Source organism: Leptidea sinapis, chromosome 34 (genome assembly GCF_905404315.1).
Source record: "Leptidea sinapis chromosome 34, ilLepSina1.1, whole genome shotgun sequence".
NCBI classification, from domain to species: Eukaryota; Metazoa; Arthropoda; class Insecta; order Lepidoptera; family Pieridae; genus Leptidea; species Leptidea sinapis.
Genome location: NC_066298.1, coordinates 2,434,194 through 2,451,810, shown reverse-complemented (window position 1 = coordinate 2,451,810; position 17,617 = coordinate 2,434,194). Strand labels below are relative to the sequence as shown.

Below are 17,617 nucleotides of genomic sequence, written 5' to 3'. Positions count from 1 at the left end.
AGACCAGCAATCATAAACTAATAACCAAGTCTGTGTCTCAGCCGATATTGCTTCATAGATTCTCATATTTGAAACGGAATTTGAACCAACTTAGATACCTAGCAACCAGGGGCATGCATTGGTTTTATAGCAAAGTAAGGCACTCGCTGTAGGTCTAACTAGTCGTAGTTGCGCTTTAGGGACTACGCGCACTTATTCAGCTCTTTTCAGCTTTTGTCCATAGAAAACAACAATTTTGTATGGAGACGTGTACGCGTCGATTCAGTTTTTCGCGTCCATTCTGCTTTCGCGGCAAACCAGCATAAAATGAGGATAAATGTGTTTTTATTATGCGAATGCTATAGAGAGCGTTCGGCGCTGTTCCGCCGCGTACAGCGCTGTTCGCCGTCGAATGCGGCGGAACAGCTCTTTACAGGGATGGTTCGCGACTCCTTGTCGACAAGTTGCGACCTGTATTGTTCCTGCATTGGTTTGGCGTAATCATTATGCACGCAAAGATTAAAGAGTGCAGACGTGATTTAAAGTTATTATTCTCATTCTTACGACGCCGTACGCGGCTGATAGAAGCAGAGCTGTATAAGTGTGACCAAAATCGTTCAGCGAAACGCGAATGGAGCTGAATAAGTGCACGTAGTCCCTTAGACCGACAGCGCTAGGTTTTGATTGAATTTTGTGGACCATTTAGTTAACTCGATATCTATTAGTACAAGTACCTACCTAATAATATAATAGTTAGAAATTTATCTATTGCAAACCAAATCAAACTAAAACAATGTTAACACTAGTGCTATAATTATTTAGGTTCTTAACGAGGTAGGCACTGCCTAATTGCCTATATGATATGCACGCCCCTGCAGCTAGCAACCATTATTCCCGAAAACCATTACAGCTTTATCAATTTATAATAATTATAATCAAAGCTTTATTTAAGTATCTTATTTGTTATTTTTGTGTTAGGATAATATTATTACAATCAACAATGTTTAAAAAAAACATACGTGTTATACGAGGTCATCACCTCTTTGCAATCTTTTTAAATTTATTGCGTGACCGTGGATCATAGATTATATATTGCAAGTCACCTATTTGCAAAAACCCAATCTAAATGTTAGCATCGAAAGTCTGTTTATAAAATTATTATTCTTATAATATTAAGAGATAATAAGTAAAACGCGCGTTTTTAATTTGTAATGGATAAGGCAACATTTGGCAATAGCGGGAGACATGGTGCGGGGGTGTCTGCATCAAGCTAGTCCCGTGATGCATCTTGCCATCTTTCATCATTTTCTCGCCCCTTTTATTTGCATTTGAATAGGTTAAGTACTTTATCCTTAACATTTAATTTCCTCAATAAAAAAAGTATAATGAGGGAAACAATCCCTTCATACCTATACTTTATTATGTTATATACCTATCCCAAACGGATTAGGCAGCGTTTTCGATGAGTCTCCCAACCAGCTTTTTTTTTCCGATATCTCCAACAATCCTCGTGATACACATTACTCGTGATATTGTAACCATTATACACAAAACCTTAAAATATCATATCATCTTCTAGTGAAAACGGCAGTTCAGTAGTTTTTGAAGTTAATGAAGTATTAATACGGACTATTAAGTACTATTACAGAGCGGTCGAGATAAATTTTAATAAAATGAAAAAAATAATGTCTGAAAAACTACTACTTAATATAGAAGGTGTCAAGATTTAAATATTAAATGTAATATTTATATACATATATATATATACTTATATGTATCTAATATATAAAATTCTTGTGTCATGGTGTTAAACTTTGAACTCCTCCGAAACGGCTTGACCGATTCTCATGAAATGTTGAGTGCATATTGGGTAGGTCTGAGAATCGGACAACATCTATTTTTCATCCCCCTAAATAAGGTTAAGGGTGGTAATTAAAAAATACATACAACTTCAAACTTTCACCCATCTACGATCAACAGTTACTTTTGTATCGCGATTTTAATATCGGCAATACAACGTTTGCTGGGTCAGCTAGTACCTATATATATATCTCTTTGTAAGCTAATTTCATTCAACCCGTTAACTACTACTATCCCTACTCCGTGCTTTGACTAATAAGGAATATCAGTAACTGTATACAAAACACACCAAGCATATTCAATTTTCTTTTTTTTTGCTTTATGGAAGAAGAGGGCAAACGAGCGTAAACCTGCTTTTAAGTGATCACCGCCGCCCACTTTCTCCTGGAGCACCAGAAGTATCACAGGAAGCCTTTAAAAAAGGTGTACCCGCTTTTTTTAGAAGGTTCTCCACAGCTCATTCCACAGCTTGGTCGTATATTTTGACAGTGACAAACATTGACCAACTTCTCTTTTCTGATTGTAATCACGACATCATTTTAACATCAGTTCAATGTGTAAAAACAAATCTCTCAACGTCAAATTTTTCAGTTTTATTTTACAGTTGTAACGAAATAAATGAAATATAATTGAAAAAAAAGTGGAAACTGTATTTAACGTTCACACACAAGCAGAAGAATAGAAGAAACTGACAAAAAATCCATAAATAACTTTTTGACTTCAATTATACAATAATTTTTGTGAACTTTTTTATTTTGTGAAGATATGACAGGCTGCGGAGTTATTATAAGCATAGATACACTATTTTTATATTTTTTTAAATGACCTCGGTTGACCTCTCCATTTGACATGATGTTCCAATGTCAGCGACCTTCTTAAACTCTTCAATAGTACAAATGACTCGTTGAGCAAAAAACGTTTTTGAATGCAAGGAGGCCGCCCCCACATATAATTTCATCGAATTATCGTGGCGTCACATGACTCTTAATAAAAAATAAATCACAATGAACACTGCGGTAATACGAAGAATGTGCACAAAAAGTTGTCGACCAGAGATTGTTTCTTACACCACATGTTTCAATACTTCATTTTATCGATTTATCCAAACGTGAATACTGTAATAGTAAAAATAGCATAAGATTCGCCTTGACTTTTATTAAACTTGATGTTATAAGTAATTTGTATTTATTTTTTTGTAAATTTAAAAAGATTATGTATTTGTAAATAGAGTAAATCGAATGAAGGGAAGCTTCTGCATTTGTTTTAGGTCAGACAGTAGTTAGATTGGATAAAGAAAAAACTGTTTAGATTTGAAACATCTTATCAACATCTCAAGTCAATTTGCTAATATGCAATTATTTGGGGTATCAACTGTAAAGTAGATCCTGTAGATGGATAGTCACAGACCTGAGAGTTGAACTAGACATATCAAGATTTACGAACCATGTGTTACTCGAAAGGTTGGCTCAGTTGGTAAGAGCGCTTGGACGGAAAGGGTCGCGGGTTCAAGTCCCGCATTGTTCATAAATTTTGGTTAGAAATTTAATTTAATTTGTACATACTAGAAGTGAGGGACATAACTATAAATAAATAGTAGTTATAGACGATAGATGAAAATTATATAAATTAACAATAATCTTATTTTGCAAATTGAAAAATGGAATAATTTCATCAAATTAACGTATTGTCCTTAATATATATAGATAAATCTAGGAAGTTTGAACGAAATCTGGCCGTTTAAAATGGTTCAAAATCGCGCCCACATGAGTCATGAGCCGGTTACAAACAAACATACATACAGGTGAAGCTAAAAAACAGCGTGTAATAAAAATAATGAACTGTAAAGGTAAGAGTACAATAGATGCCCAATAATCAGAAAAACTCAAACGCAGGTCCAACGAGTCATACTTATATCACATTCTCGGGGATGGTGGGTAAGGGTTCATAATGTTTCAAGGGACATACTGAACTGTACACTGACCGGCATATCCTCCACAGAAGAGTTCGTTGTCGTTATAGTTGACAGGGTTGGGGTAGCCAAACCTCCACATGGAGTTGCGTGCTGGAGGGTCCATCAGTCGGCCGTGACCTTCAGCTCCGCGTCGGGCGTTGCCCAACATCTGGAAAATGGGATAAATTTAAAAATAATATACCAGTTTCAAAATTTGACCGACAATCTGGTCAAGATCGCCGGAATACGTTGGATGAGGGCAGCGCAAGACCGATCGACGTGGAGAACTTTGGGGAGGCATTTGTCCAGCAGTGGACGTCTTCCGGTTTATGATGATGATAAAAAATATATTGACACACTTTTTACACAAATTATCTTGCTCCAAATTAGGCATATAAGCCTGTGTTATGGATTGCAAGACATTTGTTTATTGTTTAGTTGCTAATAGTACATATGTAAATATCCATCCCTACTCCGTGCTAATAGCCAATAGAAAATTGTATTTCCAATCCATCTATATGAGTAACAATGCGTACCTGACGTAGGTTTTTACTCGATAATATCAGGTTAGTACAATACAATAATTCGTTGCTTTATATTGTCATAATACTAAATAGTGACTTTTTTAAGTAGCTATGGGTAGGCCTACGAAAGGTGACGCGCGCCTGAAACAATATAGATCCCAATAAACGGAATAGAAAAAATGAATCGACTCCGAAAAAATGCTGTTCGAAACTCTATTTCACGTTCTTGTGAGATAATAACATATCGTGAAGAACGTTTGTTAGCTTTGAATCACAGTACCCACTTATCATCCACGAAAACATGAATTTTCATAAAAAATATTAAATTTCTGGTTCCAGATCATATCAAACGCAAACCTTGTGCTACAACGTATACTCTACAGCAATCCGAGAATATGATATTATATTTTTTATGAAAATAAGACACGAGACAAGCTGGACGTTCAGCTGATGGTTTTTGATACGCCCTGCCCATTATAATGCAGTGTCGCTCAGGATTATTGAAAAACCGCAAACATCTGAGCGGCACTACACCTGCGCTCATCCCCTTCAGACATAAGTTGTCAAGTCTTATTTGCCCAGTAATTTCACTAGCTACAGCGCCCTTCAGTCCGAAACACGGTAATACTTACATTACTGCTTCCTTATTACGGCATTTTACCGTATTTTTCTTATTACCGCCGTAGTGGTACCCATAATCTAGCCGGCATCCGGTGCAAAGGAGCCTCCTACTGGTAAAGACATATTACAAAAAATATGCAATAACACGTATAAGTGGATAACTACACCGATATAAACCAAAGTCATTGTGAGCGTACAGCGGACGAGAGTGTCTTCGTTGAGAACTTTTACAATTTATCCAAACACTTACTTGAAGTAGAAATATCCAAAATGTGAGAATCGATGGACCTGCGCGCCTCTTGTTATCCATCTGAAAAAGAAATAAAAGAAAAATTATAATGGATTATTGTTGTAATGCTGTTGATATGTAAAAACAAATACTTTGAAATCGATCCTTTGCATAAATTCATCCTTTTTTGTTGCCCAAATTAAAAAGGGTTTAGTTGTAAATCACTTAATTAGACATTTACTCACAACTAATTGGTAACCTAACCTAACCCAGTTTACTAACGGTCGTACCCAATATTCAGTCTTTCTCTTACTTGAGATAAAAATCGTAACTATCGTTGACTCACTGTCTATCTGTCCCAATAAACTTATCGACGGTAACTCACCTTATCCGTACACGCTGTCTGTCAATTTAACGACGTATAGCTCACCAGCGATAGAAATTTGTATGGAAATTCCAATTCACGCGTCCCAATATAAGGCGATAAGAATGACTTATCGGATATATTGGGACAGCTTCAGATTATTGACAGCTAATTACTGACAGTAGAAGGTAGTAATTTATCTCTATCTGTAGATAAAATATTGGGAACGGCCGTAAATGTTATAAATTCAATAAAAATTCCACTATCATCACTGCTAAAATATTCCACTAGGTATTAAATATTTATTAGAAAGCTTCTTATTTTCGAATGGCTATTTGGCCGCCCGCCACGAAGCTGACCGAAGTTGACAGATAAACAAATTACGTTACCAGAGTTAGCTACGTCTATCGGAGAGTAACTTGAAAATTTTATTGAAATGCAAATAAGAACAATCATTATGTGAGTTTCTATCTCTAGACAACTATCCATCCTCTCAACGATAGACAACTTTCGTAGAAAATGCTATCTATTAATCGGATATTGAAAAGTAATTAAGCTTAAAAGTATAGATCTGTCTACCTGTAGTAAGTTACGGCGAAAACGGCCGTTAGCCGTCGAAGATTGGACAGTTATGGTTAATAGTTAAAGTTAAAACGTCATCTAAAAATTGTCAAATTGTGCAACACATTTTTTTCTTAACCGCTACTCACATGTTTGTTATTGCTAAAGTTAGTCGACGCAACCCAGTCTTATGATTCACGCGTTTAATGGATACATCACGTTGTTAACGTGTATATAATTTTTATTCAGCAACATGTTTTTCCTCTCATTGGACATATTAATGCAAAACATCCTTTCAAAAATGTCTGAAGTAATAAATAGTCGAAAACAATCGCAGGGCACGTTTTGCAATAATCAGTACAACTTTTAACACTTTATAACATTATCAACGTTGGCATTTTGATAACAACGTTCACATTCTGTTTTCTTAGTTTATTGAGGCTTTTAATTTTATTAATGGCCTGCTCCTTGAATGATCTGTTCACTTTTATATAGGATGACTTTTGCTATGCACAAATTTAAAAATGGGGGGATCTTTTAAAATGTATGGTTCAGGTGAATAATGCTTATTAACCAGTGAAGTTACAGTTGTCCTAACAAACCTAAGCAACCATATATGTATGTAGGTAATAGAATATTCAGCCATAGGATACTTTTATAGAATGGTTATTGACAACCAAACTGTGGAATGAGGTTCGACATGGGTACCTTAAATAACCGTGTACACCTTCCTCAAAGACCGGCAACGGTCCTGTTATTCCTCCGATGTTACTGTAGAATGTAGGTGCTGGTTATCAATTAACATCAGAACCCATGCGCTTCTTCACCTTCCTGTTTTATTTAAAAAAAAACTCGCAGATGCAACATTAACTAAAAGATTACTAAAGATTGATCAAAACTGGTTACAACATTGTAACATATTATATATAAGCCAATTAAATTATTCTACGTTATTGAGTAAATACCTTATTAACCTAATTTAAAAACATCATCCTGTATAACAAACCGATTAACTTCTTACATCTGATTGCAAATATTCCGATCTCGGATAGTATCTGTGACCGTTTTCAGATTTACGTTATTTTATCGTGGCTGCTGCCGTGAATGTCAGATTAACACTGATTAATACGTATATCTTGAAGGAGTTATTTTTGTTTCGCCTTTTTTGTTGAATTGATTTATTTAAACTGTGATTAAATTAGCGGGTTAAATGCATTTTCATAATTAGTCGTCGACGGGCTATTTATAAAATCTGCGTTTTTTATTTTAAACTGCGTTGGTAAACTTTAGAGCGGTCAGAAACTTTTTCCGGTTGTAGAACGAACTTTCTTCAGAAATGTTTGCGGTTGATATAATATTGGAGTCGTTGTTTTTGGAACGAAGTTCCTTACGGCAGGCTTGGAGGAGATAGGGATTTTGCTGCAGGACCGAACTGAAAAAAATATGATAGTAAAACCGTACGAAAAAGTCCGTGGAATAAAACCGTTAAATGAGATGTGCGCAGGCGCGACTTTTGTAATTATTTCTACGGCAGGCTTGGAGGAGATAGAGATAGATATAGAGATATTCTTTTCAAATCATAGTTTTTCGTGGTAGTTACTATGAATTTCAATAACAATCCCGAATTCATTTTCTAGAACCTTGGAAACGAATATTCAAACTGTTATCTTTTGTTACAATTTTAACATTCGTAAGGATTTAGCGCGGTAGTCATCTTGGAATTCATAAACTCACAGGAGCGTATTGCCGGCCTTTAAGGAAGGTGTGCGCGCTTTTTTTGAAGGTACCCACGTCGTATCCTCCCGTAAACACCGCAAAAGGAAGCTCGTTCCACAGCTTTGTAGGACGTGGAACAAAGCTCCTTGAAATCCGTACAGTGGAGGACTGTCTCACATCCAGATGTTATTTGATCCGGCCTAATTCGACTCGCACTCCTGAGGACCTTATAAACTTCGAGATAAAGTTATGTCCTCTTCTGGCAACGTGTGTGCTGTTTCATGACGATCTAATGAGTTATCGAGGCGTGAAACAAACAAACAGACTCACATTCGTATTTATAATCCTTCTGGAAAAGGTACAAAAAGCTTTTCTTAGGTTCCTTTACAAACGTATGCATGGATACTACCCCTATATATATCCCACAAAATTTCTTCTGGGTACATTAGGTTACAACTCCCTCGAGGTAAGGCGAAAGCGACAGCAGTTCGCAGTTATGTGCAAAGTTTCTGAAAACTTTATAGGTGATATAGTGTGTTCGAGGCGCAGGCTTAGATTGTTCGCGAGTCCGACACATCGTACTATAGCTCGCACCAACTCACCTATACCGAGGTCTCTCTCTGCTCTCAACGCTCTTCTCGAAGCCAATCCTGCTGATTGATGTATTTGCGGATGGATGGCAGTCGATTTTAACAGAGTTCTTGCGTTTTTGCGAGAGGATTGGATGAACGGTATTTGGATGTTTATTAGTTGTTAGTTAGTTACAGTAAACTTTGTATTTATTAACTATTATCTGATATGTTTAGCTTTTAATTTATAATTAATTACTTACTTTAATATTGTAATTGGCTCACGCCGTTTTATTAAAGCATAAATAAAAAAATAACATAATATGAGTAAGGTCTATTTAAAAATCGAAAGCACATTAGTTAGATTGGGCCTCGACACAGCCACAAGTTAATAAGTAGCTTAAAAATGGCGGCTGCTATTCATTCTGCCGCCTCACCCCTTAGAAGATACCCAATAAGTAAGTTAGAGTAGATCGTAGTGTGCGATAACTAATTTCTCAATGTGTTACGAATCCAACGTAGCTACGAACTGAGTGTAAATTAAAATAAACCTTATTAGCAGGTCACTAAAGTAGATATTTCTTTAGAAAGTGTGAACCAAGCAAAACTTCTGTACTTATTGGTTTTTCTTATGTAGCCATAGCCTTTGCAACATCGAGCCAAATCTTTTGTATAATGAATTTCCGTTCCCAATATTCAGCCAATCTCTTACTTGAGATAAAAATCGTAACTATCGTTGACATTTTTGTCCCAATAAACTTAACGACGGTACCTAACTCACCTTATCCGTACACGCTGTCTGTCAATGGGACGACGTATAGCTTACCAGCGATGCTTGTATGGATATTTCAATTCACGCGTCCCAATATAAGGCGATAAGTATGATCGGGTATATCGGGACAGCTTCAAATTATTGACAGCTTATTACTGACAGTAGAATTTATCTCTATCTGTAGATAGTATATTAGGAACGGCCGTTAGAATTACAAATCAAAGGTACTACTAACATCCATATTAATAACATTATTACCTAACTCCATCTATATTGTATTAACAACAGGAAAATTACTATATCGGTTTCAAATTAAGGTTGATGCTCGGGCACGAAAACCTCACTTTGAGAAAATCGTTAGCTGCTGGCTATATATAAACATTAGTATTAATTTTATACTAGTAGGTACTTCTATAAGGTTCAAAACATAAATGGAAAATTGTTAATTAAAATTATAAATATTAATAACATATGAAATATTTTTATATTTTTAATAAATTGTATTTAATCATCCGGCATAAATCAGCCTTAGATAAGTCATATAACAAAACATGTATTTCAAGTTGGAAAATTATTTTTATAGACCATCACAATCATGTATTGCCAATTTGAGTGAATTATCGAAATTGAAAAATATTAACCGCATTTTAAAATACTGTTATTTAACATAATGAAACAGAAAACTGGTTATGTTTGGGGTTAACGACTGAGTTTTATAATAAATATTTAAATTTTCTTCTATTTACATAAAATGGTATTTATAGATAATGCGTAAGGTGAAATTGCATTATTTAAACGGCTCTTTATTATATTTATATTTATTAACTAAAATCATCAAATAATTAATCAATTTAATTTATATTAATAACTAGCTGACCCAGCAAACGTTGTATTGCCGATATTAAAATCGCGATACAAAAGTAACTGTTCATCGTAGATGGGTGAAAATTTGAAGTTGTATGTATTTTTTAATGCTGACTCATAATCAAACAAATTAAAAAAAAATGTCAAAAAAATTCGTGTGGACCACCCTTAACATTAAGGGGTATGAAAAATAGGTGTTAGCCGATTATCAGATCTACTCAATATGCTCACAAAATTTCATGAGAATCGGTCAAGCCGCTTCGGAGGAGTACGGGAACGAACATTGTGACATGAGAATTTTATATATAAGATAATAATAAATACTTTATTTCGATCAACAGAGGATCATATACATCTGTTTTGTAACAATTTTACGAAATACAGATATGTAAAATATTATTTTTATACGAAGCAAAAAGTTTTTTTTTAAATATATAGAAAAAAGTTAGTTCTTCGTATATCATTGCGACAAGTATTGCGACAACCTAGTAAATTGTTATTCTAAACATATATTTTTAATTCTAATCATTCATTTATTCAATACTTTCCTTAACCACGAGTCATCCTAGATCCACGAATTTTTTTCGCATGATAAGTTTTTTCAATTAGTTAGAGGTTTCCTTATGAGTACCTAATTTCTTTTCATGGTCCTATAGGTTTGTTAGGATTATTGAACATATTCTATATACAAAGCAGCTTCTTATCAGTAGATATATACATAGGCGGGTAAATTATTTAACATAGCACTTTTAAATAAATTAATAAAAACTTAGGAAACGACAGTTATGACGAAGTACAACCATATATATATATACTCTTTGATTTTATCGTACTAAAAAGTATTTTTTATCCCCATTATAAAATGATGATTCTTTTTTCAAATCTTCACAATAATTAATTTATATTAATACTAGCCTAGCATCTCGGATAAATTTCGCATCGAATGGTGGTAGTTTCATTTCCATGCGATCAGTGGTTTAGGCTTGAAAGAGCCTCAAACAAAGACCTTTTTCAGTATATATAGATTATTCAAGCAAGTACTCTCAAACTTCTACAAGTATCAAATTCACTGGGAACTTTCCTGTGCTATGAGGTTTTGTAGTGTGAACATGTCCTTATATAGTGGATCTTCAAGTACTTCCTTTACACGTAAATATTATGACCAATTAACTGAAATACAATCAAGTTTAACTATAGGTAATGTTTATGCGAAAATATCGCGTACGACACATGATTATCGCAAAGTAAGCACTCATTATGGTTCATTTTAAAATTATTTTCAAAATCACTATAATCGTTTTCCTTTTAACATAAGGTTATCAGTTTATGGCACTGTGTGATTATATCTGCTGAGATTAAAGCCGCTCTGAAACGGTCAATTGCGATTGACAATGCTAAGGACGAACCTGTTTTTATTTGAACACGAATGTCTACTTCACGAGACATTGGAAGTTTATACGAGTTTACTCACTGTATTTATTTGTCATCAACACCGATCTGTATAAATACCACTGGTCAGGCTGTTCCATATGTTTGACAGCAAATTATTTTTTGTCCAGAGAACTAATTTTGTCGTATAATACAAATGGTTGCGAATAAAACGTATAATACTCTGAAGTAATTTTGCATTTTGCAACGTAATAAAGTACACATTTGTTTTTTTGTTAATAGTTTCCCAACATCTATCGATGTTTGCTGATGTCGTCATCAATAGTTTTAGTACCGCAGACTCTCGCTACATGGCCAACAGCGCCAAAATGGCGAATATCAAACAGACACAAAGGCACTTTGACAGCCGCCAGTCCAGTCAGTGGTATATAATAGATGTCAGTGGTCATCAATCAATATTTGAAACATAAATTTTAGAAAGTGTTTTTGAAGAAAAAACTGAACGAAGTTATAAAAGACTTCAATACACGTATTCAAATTCATATATTTTCATTCAAATTTATTGAAAGTCAAAAAACTATAACCCATTCGTAGATTAATGCCTCGTTCCTGAGAAGAACGAGTGCAAGAAACTCAGCGGGTTCCTTCTTATTTTTTAATAAAATTTCGTTGCAACAAAATTTATTGTTTAAACAGCCTGAGGACGGATTCATTGCCAATCCAATTGTGGTACCATTAGCAATCGCATTGATGTTATATTACTATTATCACATAAACGTCTTTTAACACTTCTTTGAATTTTTTCAACACATTTGTTTTGTATATTTTCTGGCATCATATTGTAAAAACCCATACATCGCTCAACAAAAGACAATGGAATGAAACCGTGCGTTTTAGATGAGCTCTGATCTAGTTGAGCTGTAGTATTAGCCAGCACGCTAGCAAGCATTTTGCTACTTACATGATAAACGTATTTCTATGTAATAATAGAAACAATATGTTGTTGACATATCATAAATAATGAAATCAAACACTTTCTTTCGTTAACCAAGAAATGGTAGCAAAGCACTGCGCAAATAATTTTAAAAATTTATTACATTAGTCTCGCAAGCTATGGTGTATTAAAATTATTATCAGAGGGTGTAACTTCCAAGCTGGTGTATCTTTATATCCATCAAATGTCTCAATGGTTAACCTAAGTCCCATTTCATTAAATATAAAAAAACCTTTATCAAATATTTAACAATAAATATTGATAGTCTCGACAATCCTTAAAAGGCCCGGCACAGATTTAGTAGAGCTATATCACAGAACGATTATTTTTATTTCGATAGCGATACATATCTTAAACGGAAATTTTATGGTCTTCTGCGAGATGCTTAATGTTTTTATGATAAATGAAGCGACACTGGGATGGTAATAAATAATTTTAAATGTAAATGTTTTATTTTGGCCAGGTGAGACGTTTAAATCTTTTTGCTGTAACAGTGACTCAATTTAAGATTTGTAACCAGCGAAATATGACCTAATCAGTGTGTATAATCTTATATTGAAATTATTGTTAATTTGGTTTCTTAATAAATTTTAAGGGCGTTGTCTAACTAGACACCTTCATTTTCGCAATATCAATCCGTGTATCATTCTGTTGGCGACACAGCTCAAACCTTACGAACTATCTTAAGTAAGAATTAATTTAGCATTTAAGTTACAAATATGGTGTAGGTGACTTTTTCCTGACCTGTAACAGAGTAAGGGACGAGACGAGCAGGACATTCAACTGATGGTAACTAATACGCCCTGCCCATTACAATGCAGTCCCGCTAAAGATCCTTTAAAAACCCGAAAATTCTGTGCTCTTGCGCTCGTCACCTTGAGACATGTTATGTCCCATTTGCCCAGTAATTTCACTAGCTACGGCGCCCTTCAGACCGAAACACATTAATGCTTACACATTACTGCTTCACAGCAGAAATAGGCGCCGAGTATAAATGTTAATTAACATATTAAAAACCTTTTTCGTTATGCATGTAAATAGGATTCTGTTCTCGATTCTGTTATAATAGAACGGTCTGAATACAAAACAGAGTATTGAAGTAATTAAAACCCAAGTATTCTCATTTTCATTACAACGCCATAAGTTTTGCCTCATATTGAAATCTACCCGGTAGTGTCACAAACATGGGTGAATTGAAAGATTATAAAAAAAAACGTGCTAAAATTTAAATTGAAACGGGCATCCAGACTTAGTCCAGTCTGAATTTGAAAGTTAAGATTTGTCAACTGTGACTATATACTTAGATGCAAAAGAATAGTCAATGTTCGAGAAGTCAACACAAGCAGACACAAGCTTTTCCTATTCACTTTAGTAGTTTAGATAAATCTTGATACACAACATACAACCACACAAGATATTTCAAAAACGTTTAAAAAAAAACAGGAAGCAAACATGTCTGAAGTAACAAAAACTAGATTGGACCAAACAGCACGTACCTACTCGTTTTATTTCATTCCAATAATTAAAAAGTTGAATATTGATACTTACTTATGTACGTATTTTATTAAGTTATGTTTATTTAAAGTTTTACTTTTTATGTTTATTTTTAATCATACCATTGAGATCACTAGCAAATCCATCTCGCTGGAATTTAGTCGAACAAAAATATTTATACAATTTTTTTTTTTCATATATTCAATTAGTATTTGGCATAAATATGATTTATTAGTCAAGCTTATAAATAAAAGTACAAGTAATAAGTTCAAAATACGTAACTGATCCATGTATATAAATGCAATATTTGCGAAATTATCGCAGATCAATTTCGCTTGATATATATAACAGATTGTGATGAAAATTGACAGCATTTTAATGAAGACTAAGTCCTTTTTCGAAAATGTGTTTCAATGTATCTGTGATTATGTGTGTGTGTGTGTGATAGTGTGTTCTGTCATAGTCTTCAAACAATATACGGCCATGACAGCCAGATATGGCCCTTATTTTGATGTATCAGCCCTTATGTACCTTATCGGCCTAAACAGACACGATATCCGAAACATGGTGCCCACCCTTATGGACCCGTAAAGGACAGTCCTAAGTGCAGATGACTTCTGGCTGAGCACAAATCGGTCACACATGTAATCCTGGAATCTCAACGAAGGGGCAAAAACCTTTATAAATGCGAGGTTGGTCCGTGAAGTCTGCGAACACTCCAGGAGTGTTCTGAACTTCTACAAAGAACTGGGCTGGTTTGAGTGACTGGCCAACTGCACGCAAAATGGACCCTAAACTAAGTAGTTTTGTTGCGGAAACTGGAGCCCTTTTTTAGGACATACCTTGATTTAGCTCAATGGTTAAGACCCGGACTGTCATTAAGGCCAGCCGAGTTCAACAACTTGGCATTCAATTTTTCTATAAATGTTCACTCGAATATAACTTGTTATTATAAAATACTTTCTTAATTTGCTTCTGTTGTTACTTATTAAACAGGTATTTTCTCTTCTTTTTTTACATAAGACTTATCAATAACAATTGTACCTAGTTCTGTTTAGATATTTGAATGTTTATTAATATTATATTTTAATATATATTTCTGCTTCGTGGAGATGCAGCTTATCTTGATTCTTGTATGTAGCTCTGAGTGAGTGCTAAATAAAATAAATAAATAAGTTACGATTTTATAAAGAATTATTCTATTTCTTTATTAAATTCACATGTTCATTTCAATTTAACATATTTTTCCATATTAAAAATTATAAAAAGTAAAAAATATAATTAATATTTAAATATTATTCCTTGACGGATAGGCTTGCAAACTTCTGCACAATTCTGTTCAGTCAACATCCAGTCATATAAATCATAATATAAAATATATGGAAACACTTTTACACAAATTATCTTGCCACAAATTAAACATGGCCTGTGCTAAGGGTTGCAAGACAACGATATATTTAATATGATATACTTACTCATACATAAATACAAATAAGAAGATACTCGGAATCGAACATCAATATTCATCATATAAATGTTTGCACCTACCGGGATTCGAACCCGGGAATCCTCTAGCTTAATAGGCAGAGTCATTATATTTGTGACAATATACAAAAAAACAAGACTGTTATTAGACACTAGCAGTTACACACGACTTCGTCTGCCCTTACCAGACTAACAGAGGTTACAAAACAATCATATTATGTCATATATTATTAAGAAAAGTTTTGTTCGACCGTTTATTCTCTGACTTTGAAAATCCGACTGCCACGAAAAAAAAAAATTTTTTAGCGGGCTTTTTATTGGTAACATAATTTTCAAAATCTGTTCAGTAGATCCAGAGACGTCTGCTACAAACTCACAAACATTACTTGGTGTAAGAATGAACGAAATAAAAATGATATTATGATGCATGGATTGATACATATCTACCCAACTGTAATAATTACAAAAAAATACAACAACAACAGTCAGAACAACAATTAAATGAACATGTTACAGCGTCTTTAACTTCCCCGGAATGTAGATCAAAAAGCTTGAACTAAATATTATGAACACAGTGAACCAAGAGATACAATTATGTGCAGATAGTGAAACGCCCTTGGCATTCAAATGAAACGAAACCCGTTGAAGTCTCGTCACTAAACCTACGCTATAGATATATTAATATTATAGACTCTACAATCTATTAAGGCGAAGGGTAAACAGAAAACATGCAAAAAAGGTGTTTTTAGACAAGTTTTGTGGTAAAAATATAGGATTTGGAGCTATGATGGACACTACTTTATCCTGTTACACATACCCTTAAGTCTTACTTGTAGGTTGCTAATGCTTATTGTTGGTTAAAGTTAGCACTCCAGAGCTATTATGAACTACCAGTTTTCTTTGCAGTTAAACAAGTTTTTTCTCGGAATCATGCATTTGTTTAGTATACTACTATCATAAAAGTTGTTCTTATAGATTTTACTTTTTTGTGTAGGTACATTTATTGAGATTAGTAATCAATAATCAGGATTGTAAGCAATTAAGCAGTTTGCGCCTGTTAAAATGTTATATTTTCGACCCAAGAATTTTGAAAATATTGGCTTTGTTACATAGGAGCCGTGAACTCATATCGCTCAAGGTCGCCGGCATTTAGTGCCTTAATTAAAACAAACTGAAGAAATGAACAGAAACAAATTAGCAGCCGAGAAACATCTGGAAGATATCGAAACTATTTTGTCTAGATAATATTATGCATGAAGTTAAGGCTTAAATCGAATTTTTCTTTGGAAAATTAATATTACTTATTTAACCTGATGTGTCGCTAAGTTCGCAGAATTAAAGTTGAAATTCAATTACACGCATTTTTAATACTTTACTAATAAAATTATTTTATTTAAAAGTGCATCACTCACATAATCAACGAGAATTAAATATGGCAATAACGAAAATACATTAAAAAGGTTACATAAAAAATAGTAGTTTTAAAAAAAAACTAAAATACACACTTTTTATAAAAAAAAACAGATCTAAGAAATAGAAAAGAAATTTTAAAATTAACATCAAGATAGACGAAAACTATATAAATTAACAAATGTGGGAGGCTCCTTTGCACAGGATGCCGGCTAGATTATGGGTACCATAACGGCGCCTATTTCTGCCGTTAAGTAGTAATGTGTAAGCATTAATGTGTTTCGGTCAGAAGAGCGCCATCGCTAGTGAAATTACAGGGGCAAATGTGACTTAACATCGTATGTCTCAAGGAGACGAGCGCAATTGAAGTGCCACTCAGAATTTTCGGATTTTTCAATAATACTGGACATGAGCAGGCAGGGCGAATCAATTACCATCAGCTGAACGTCCTCGTAGTGACCCTTATTGTCATAAAAAAAAGCTAACAAACCTGTGTACCTACTCAATTGTGATTCTATATTGAGATGTAATGAAACCATACGGTTTTGAAGGGATTGATGATGAAAAGTGGATCACGGATGATAAGAATGTCCGTAAAAGGTCGTGGTCAAAAATCGTTCAAGCGGCACAGATTGTGGGGAAAACCTGGGAAACTGACAGTGAAGTCATGGTGGTCGAAGTGGAAGAGCATTATCAGCTTTTAATGTCATCTATTCGAATATCTACTGCAAACAACGAATAAGATTTAAGATTTTGACATAAAGTGGCCGGAATTGATCAATAGAAAGAAATGTGGTCTTTCATTAAGATAACGTTGGACCACAAACATCTTTAG

At 34.2% G+C, this 17,617-nt stretch overlaps 1 protein-coding gene across 1 annotated transcript in view; it reads right to left on the bottom strand.

Annotated features, from left to right (window-relative positions):
• LOC126974968 (uncharacterized) overlaps window positions 1–17,617 on the bottom strand; it is a 73,797-nt gene that overhangs the window by 7,161 nt on the left and 49,019 nt on the right. The window contains exons 2-3 of the mRNA XM_050822737.1: window positions 5,186–5,245; window positions 3,821–3,959 (exon numbers count right to left, since the gene is read on the bottom strand). Coding sequence (XP_050678694.1) covers window positions 3,821–3,959; window positions 5,186–5,245 — 199 coding nt within the window. The remainder of the gene's footprint in view (window positions 1–3,820; window positions 3,960–5,185; window positions 5,246–17,617) is intronic.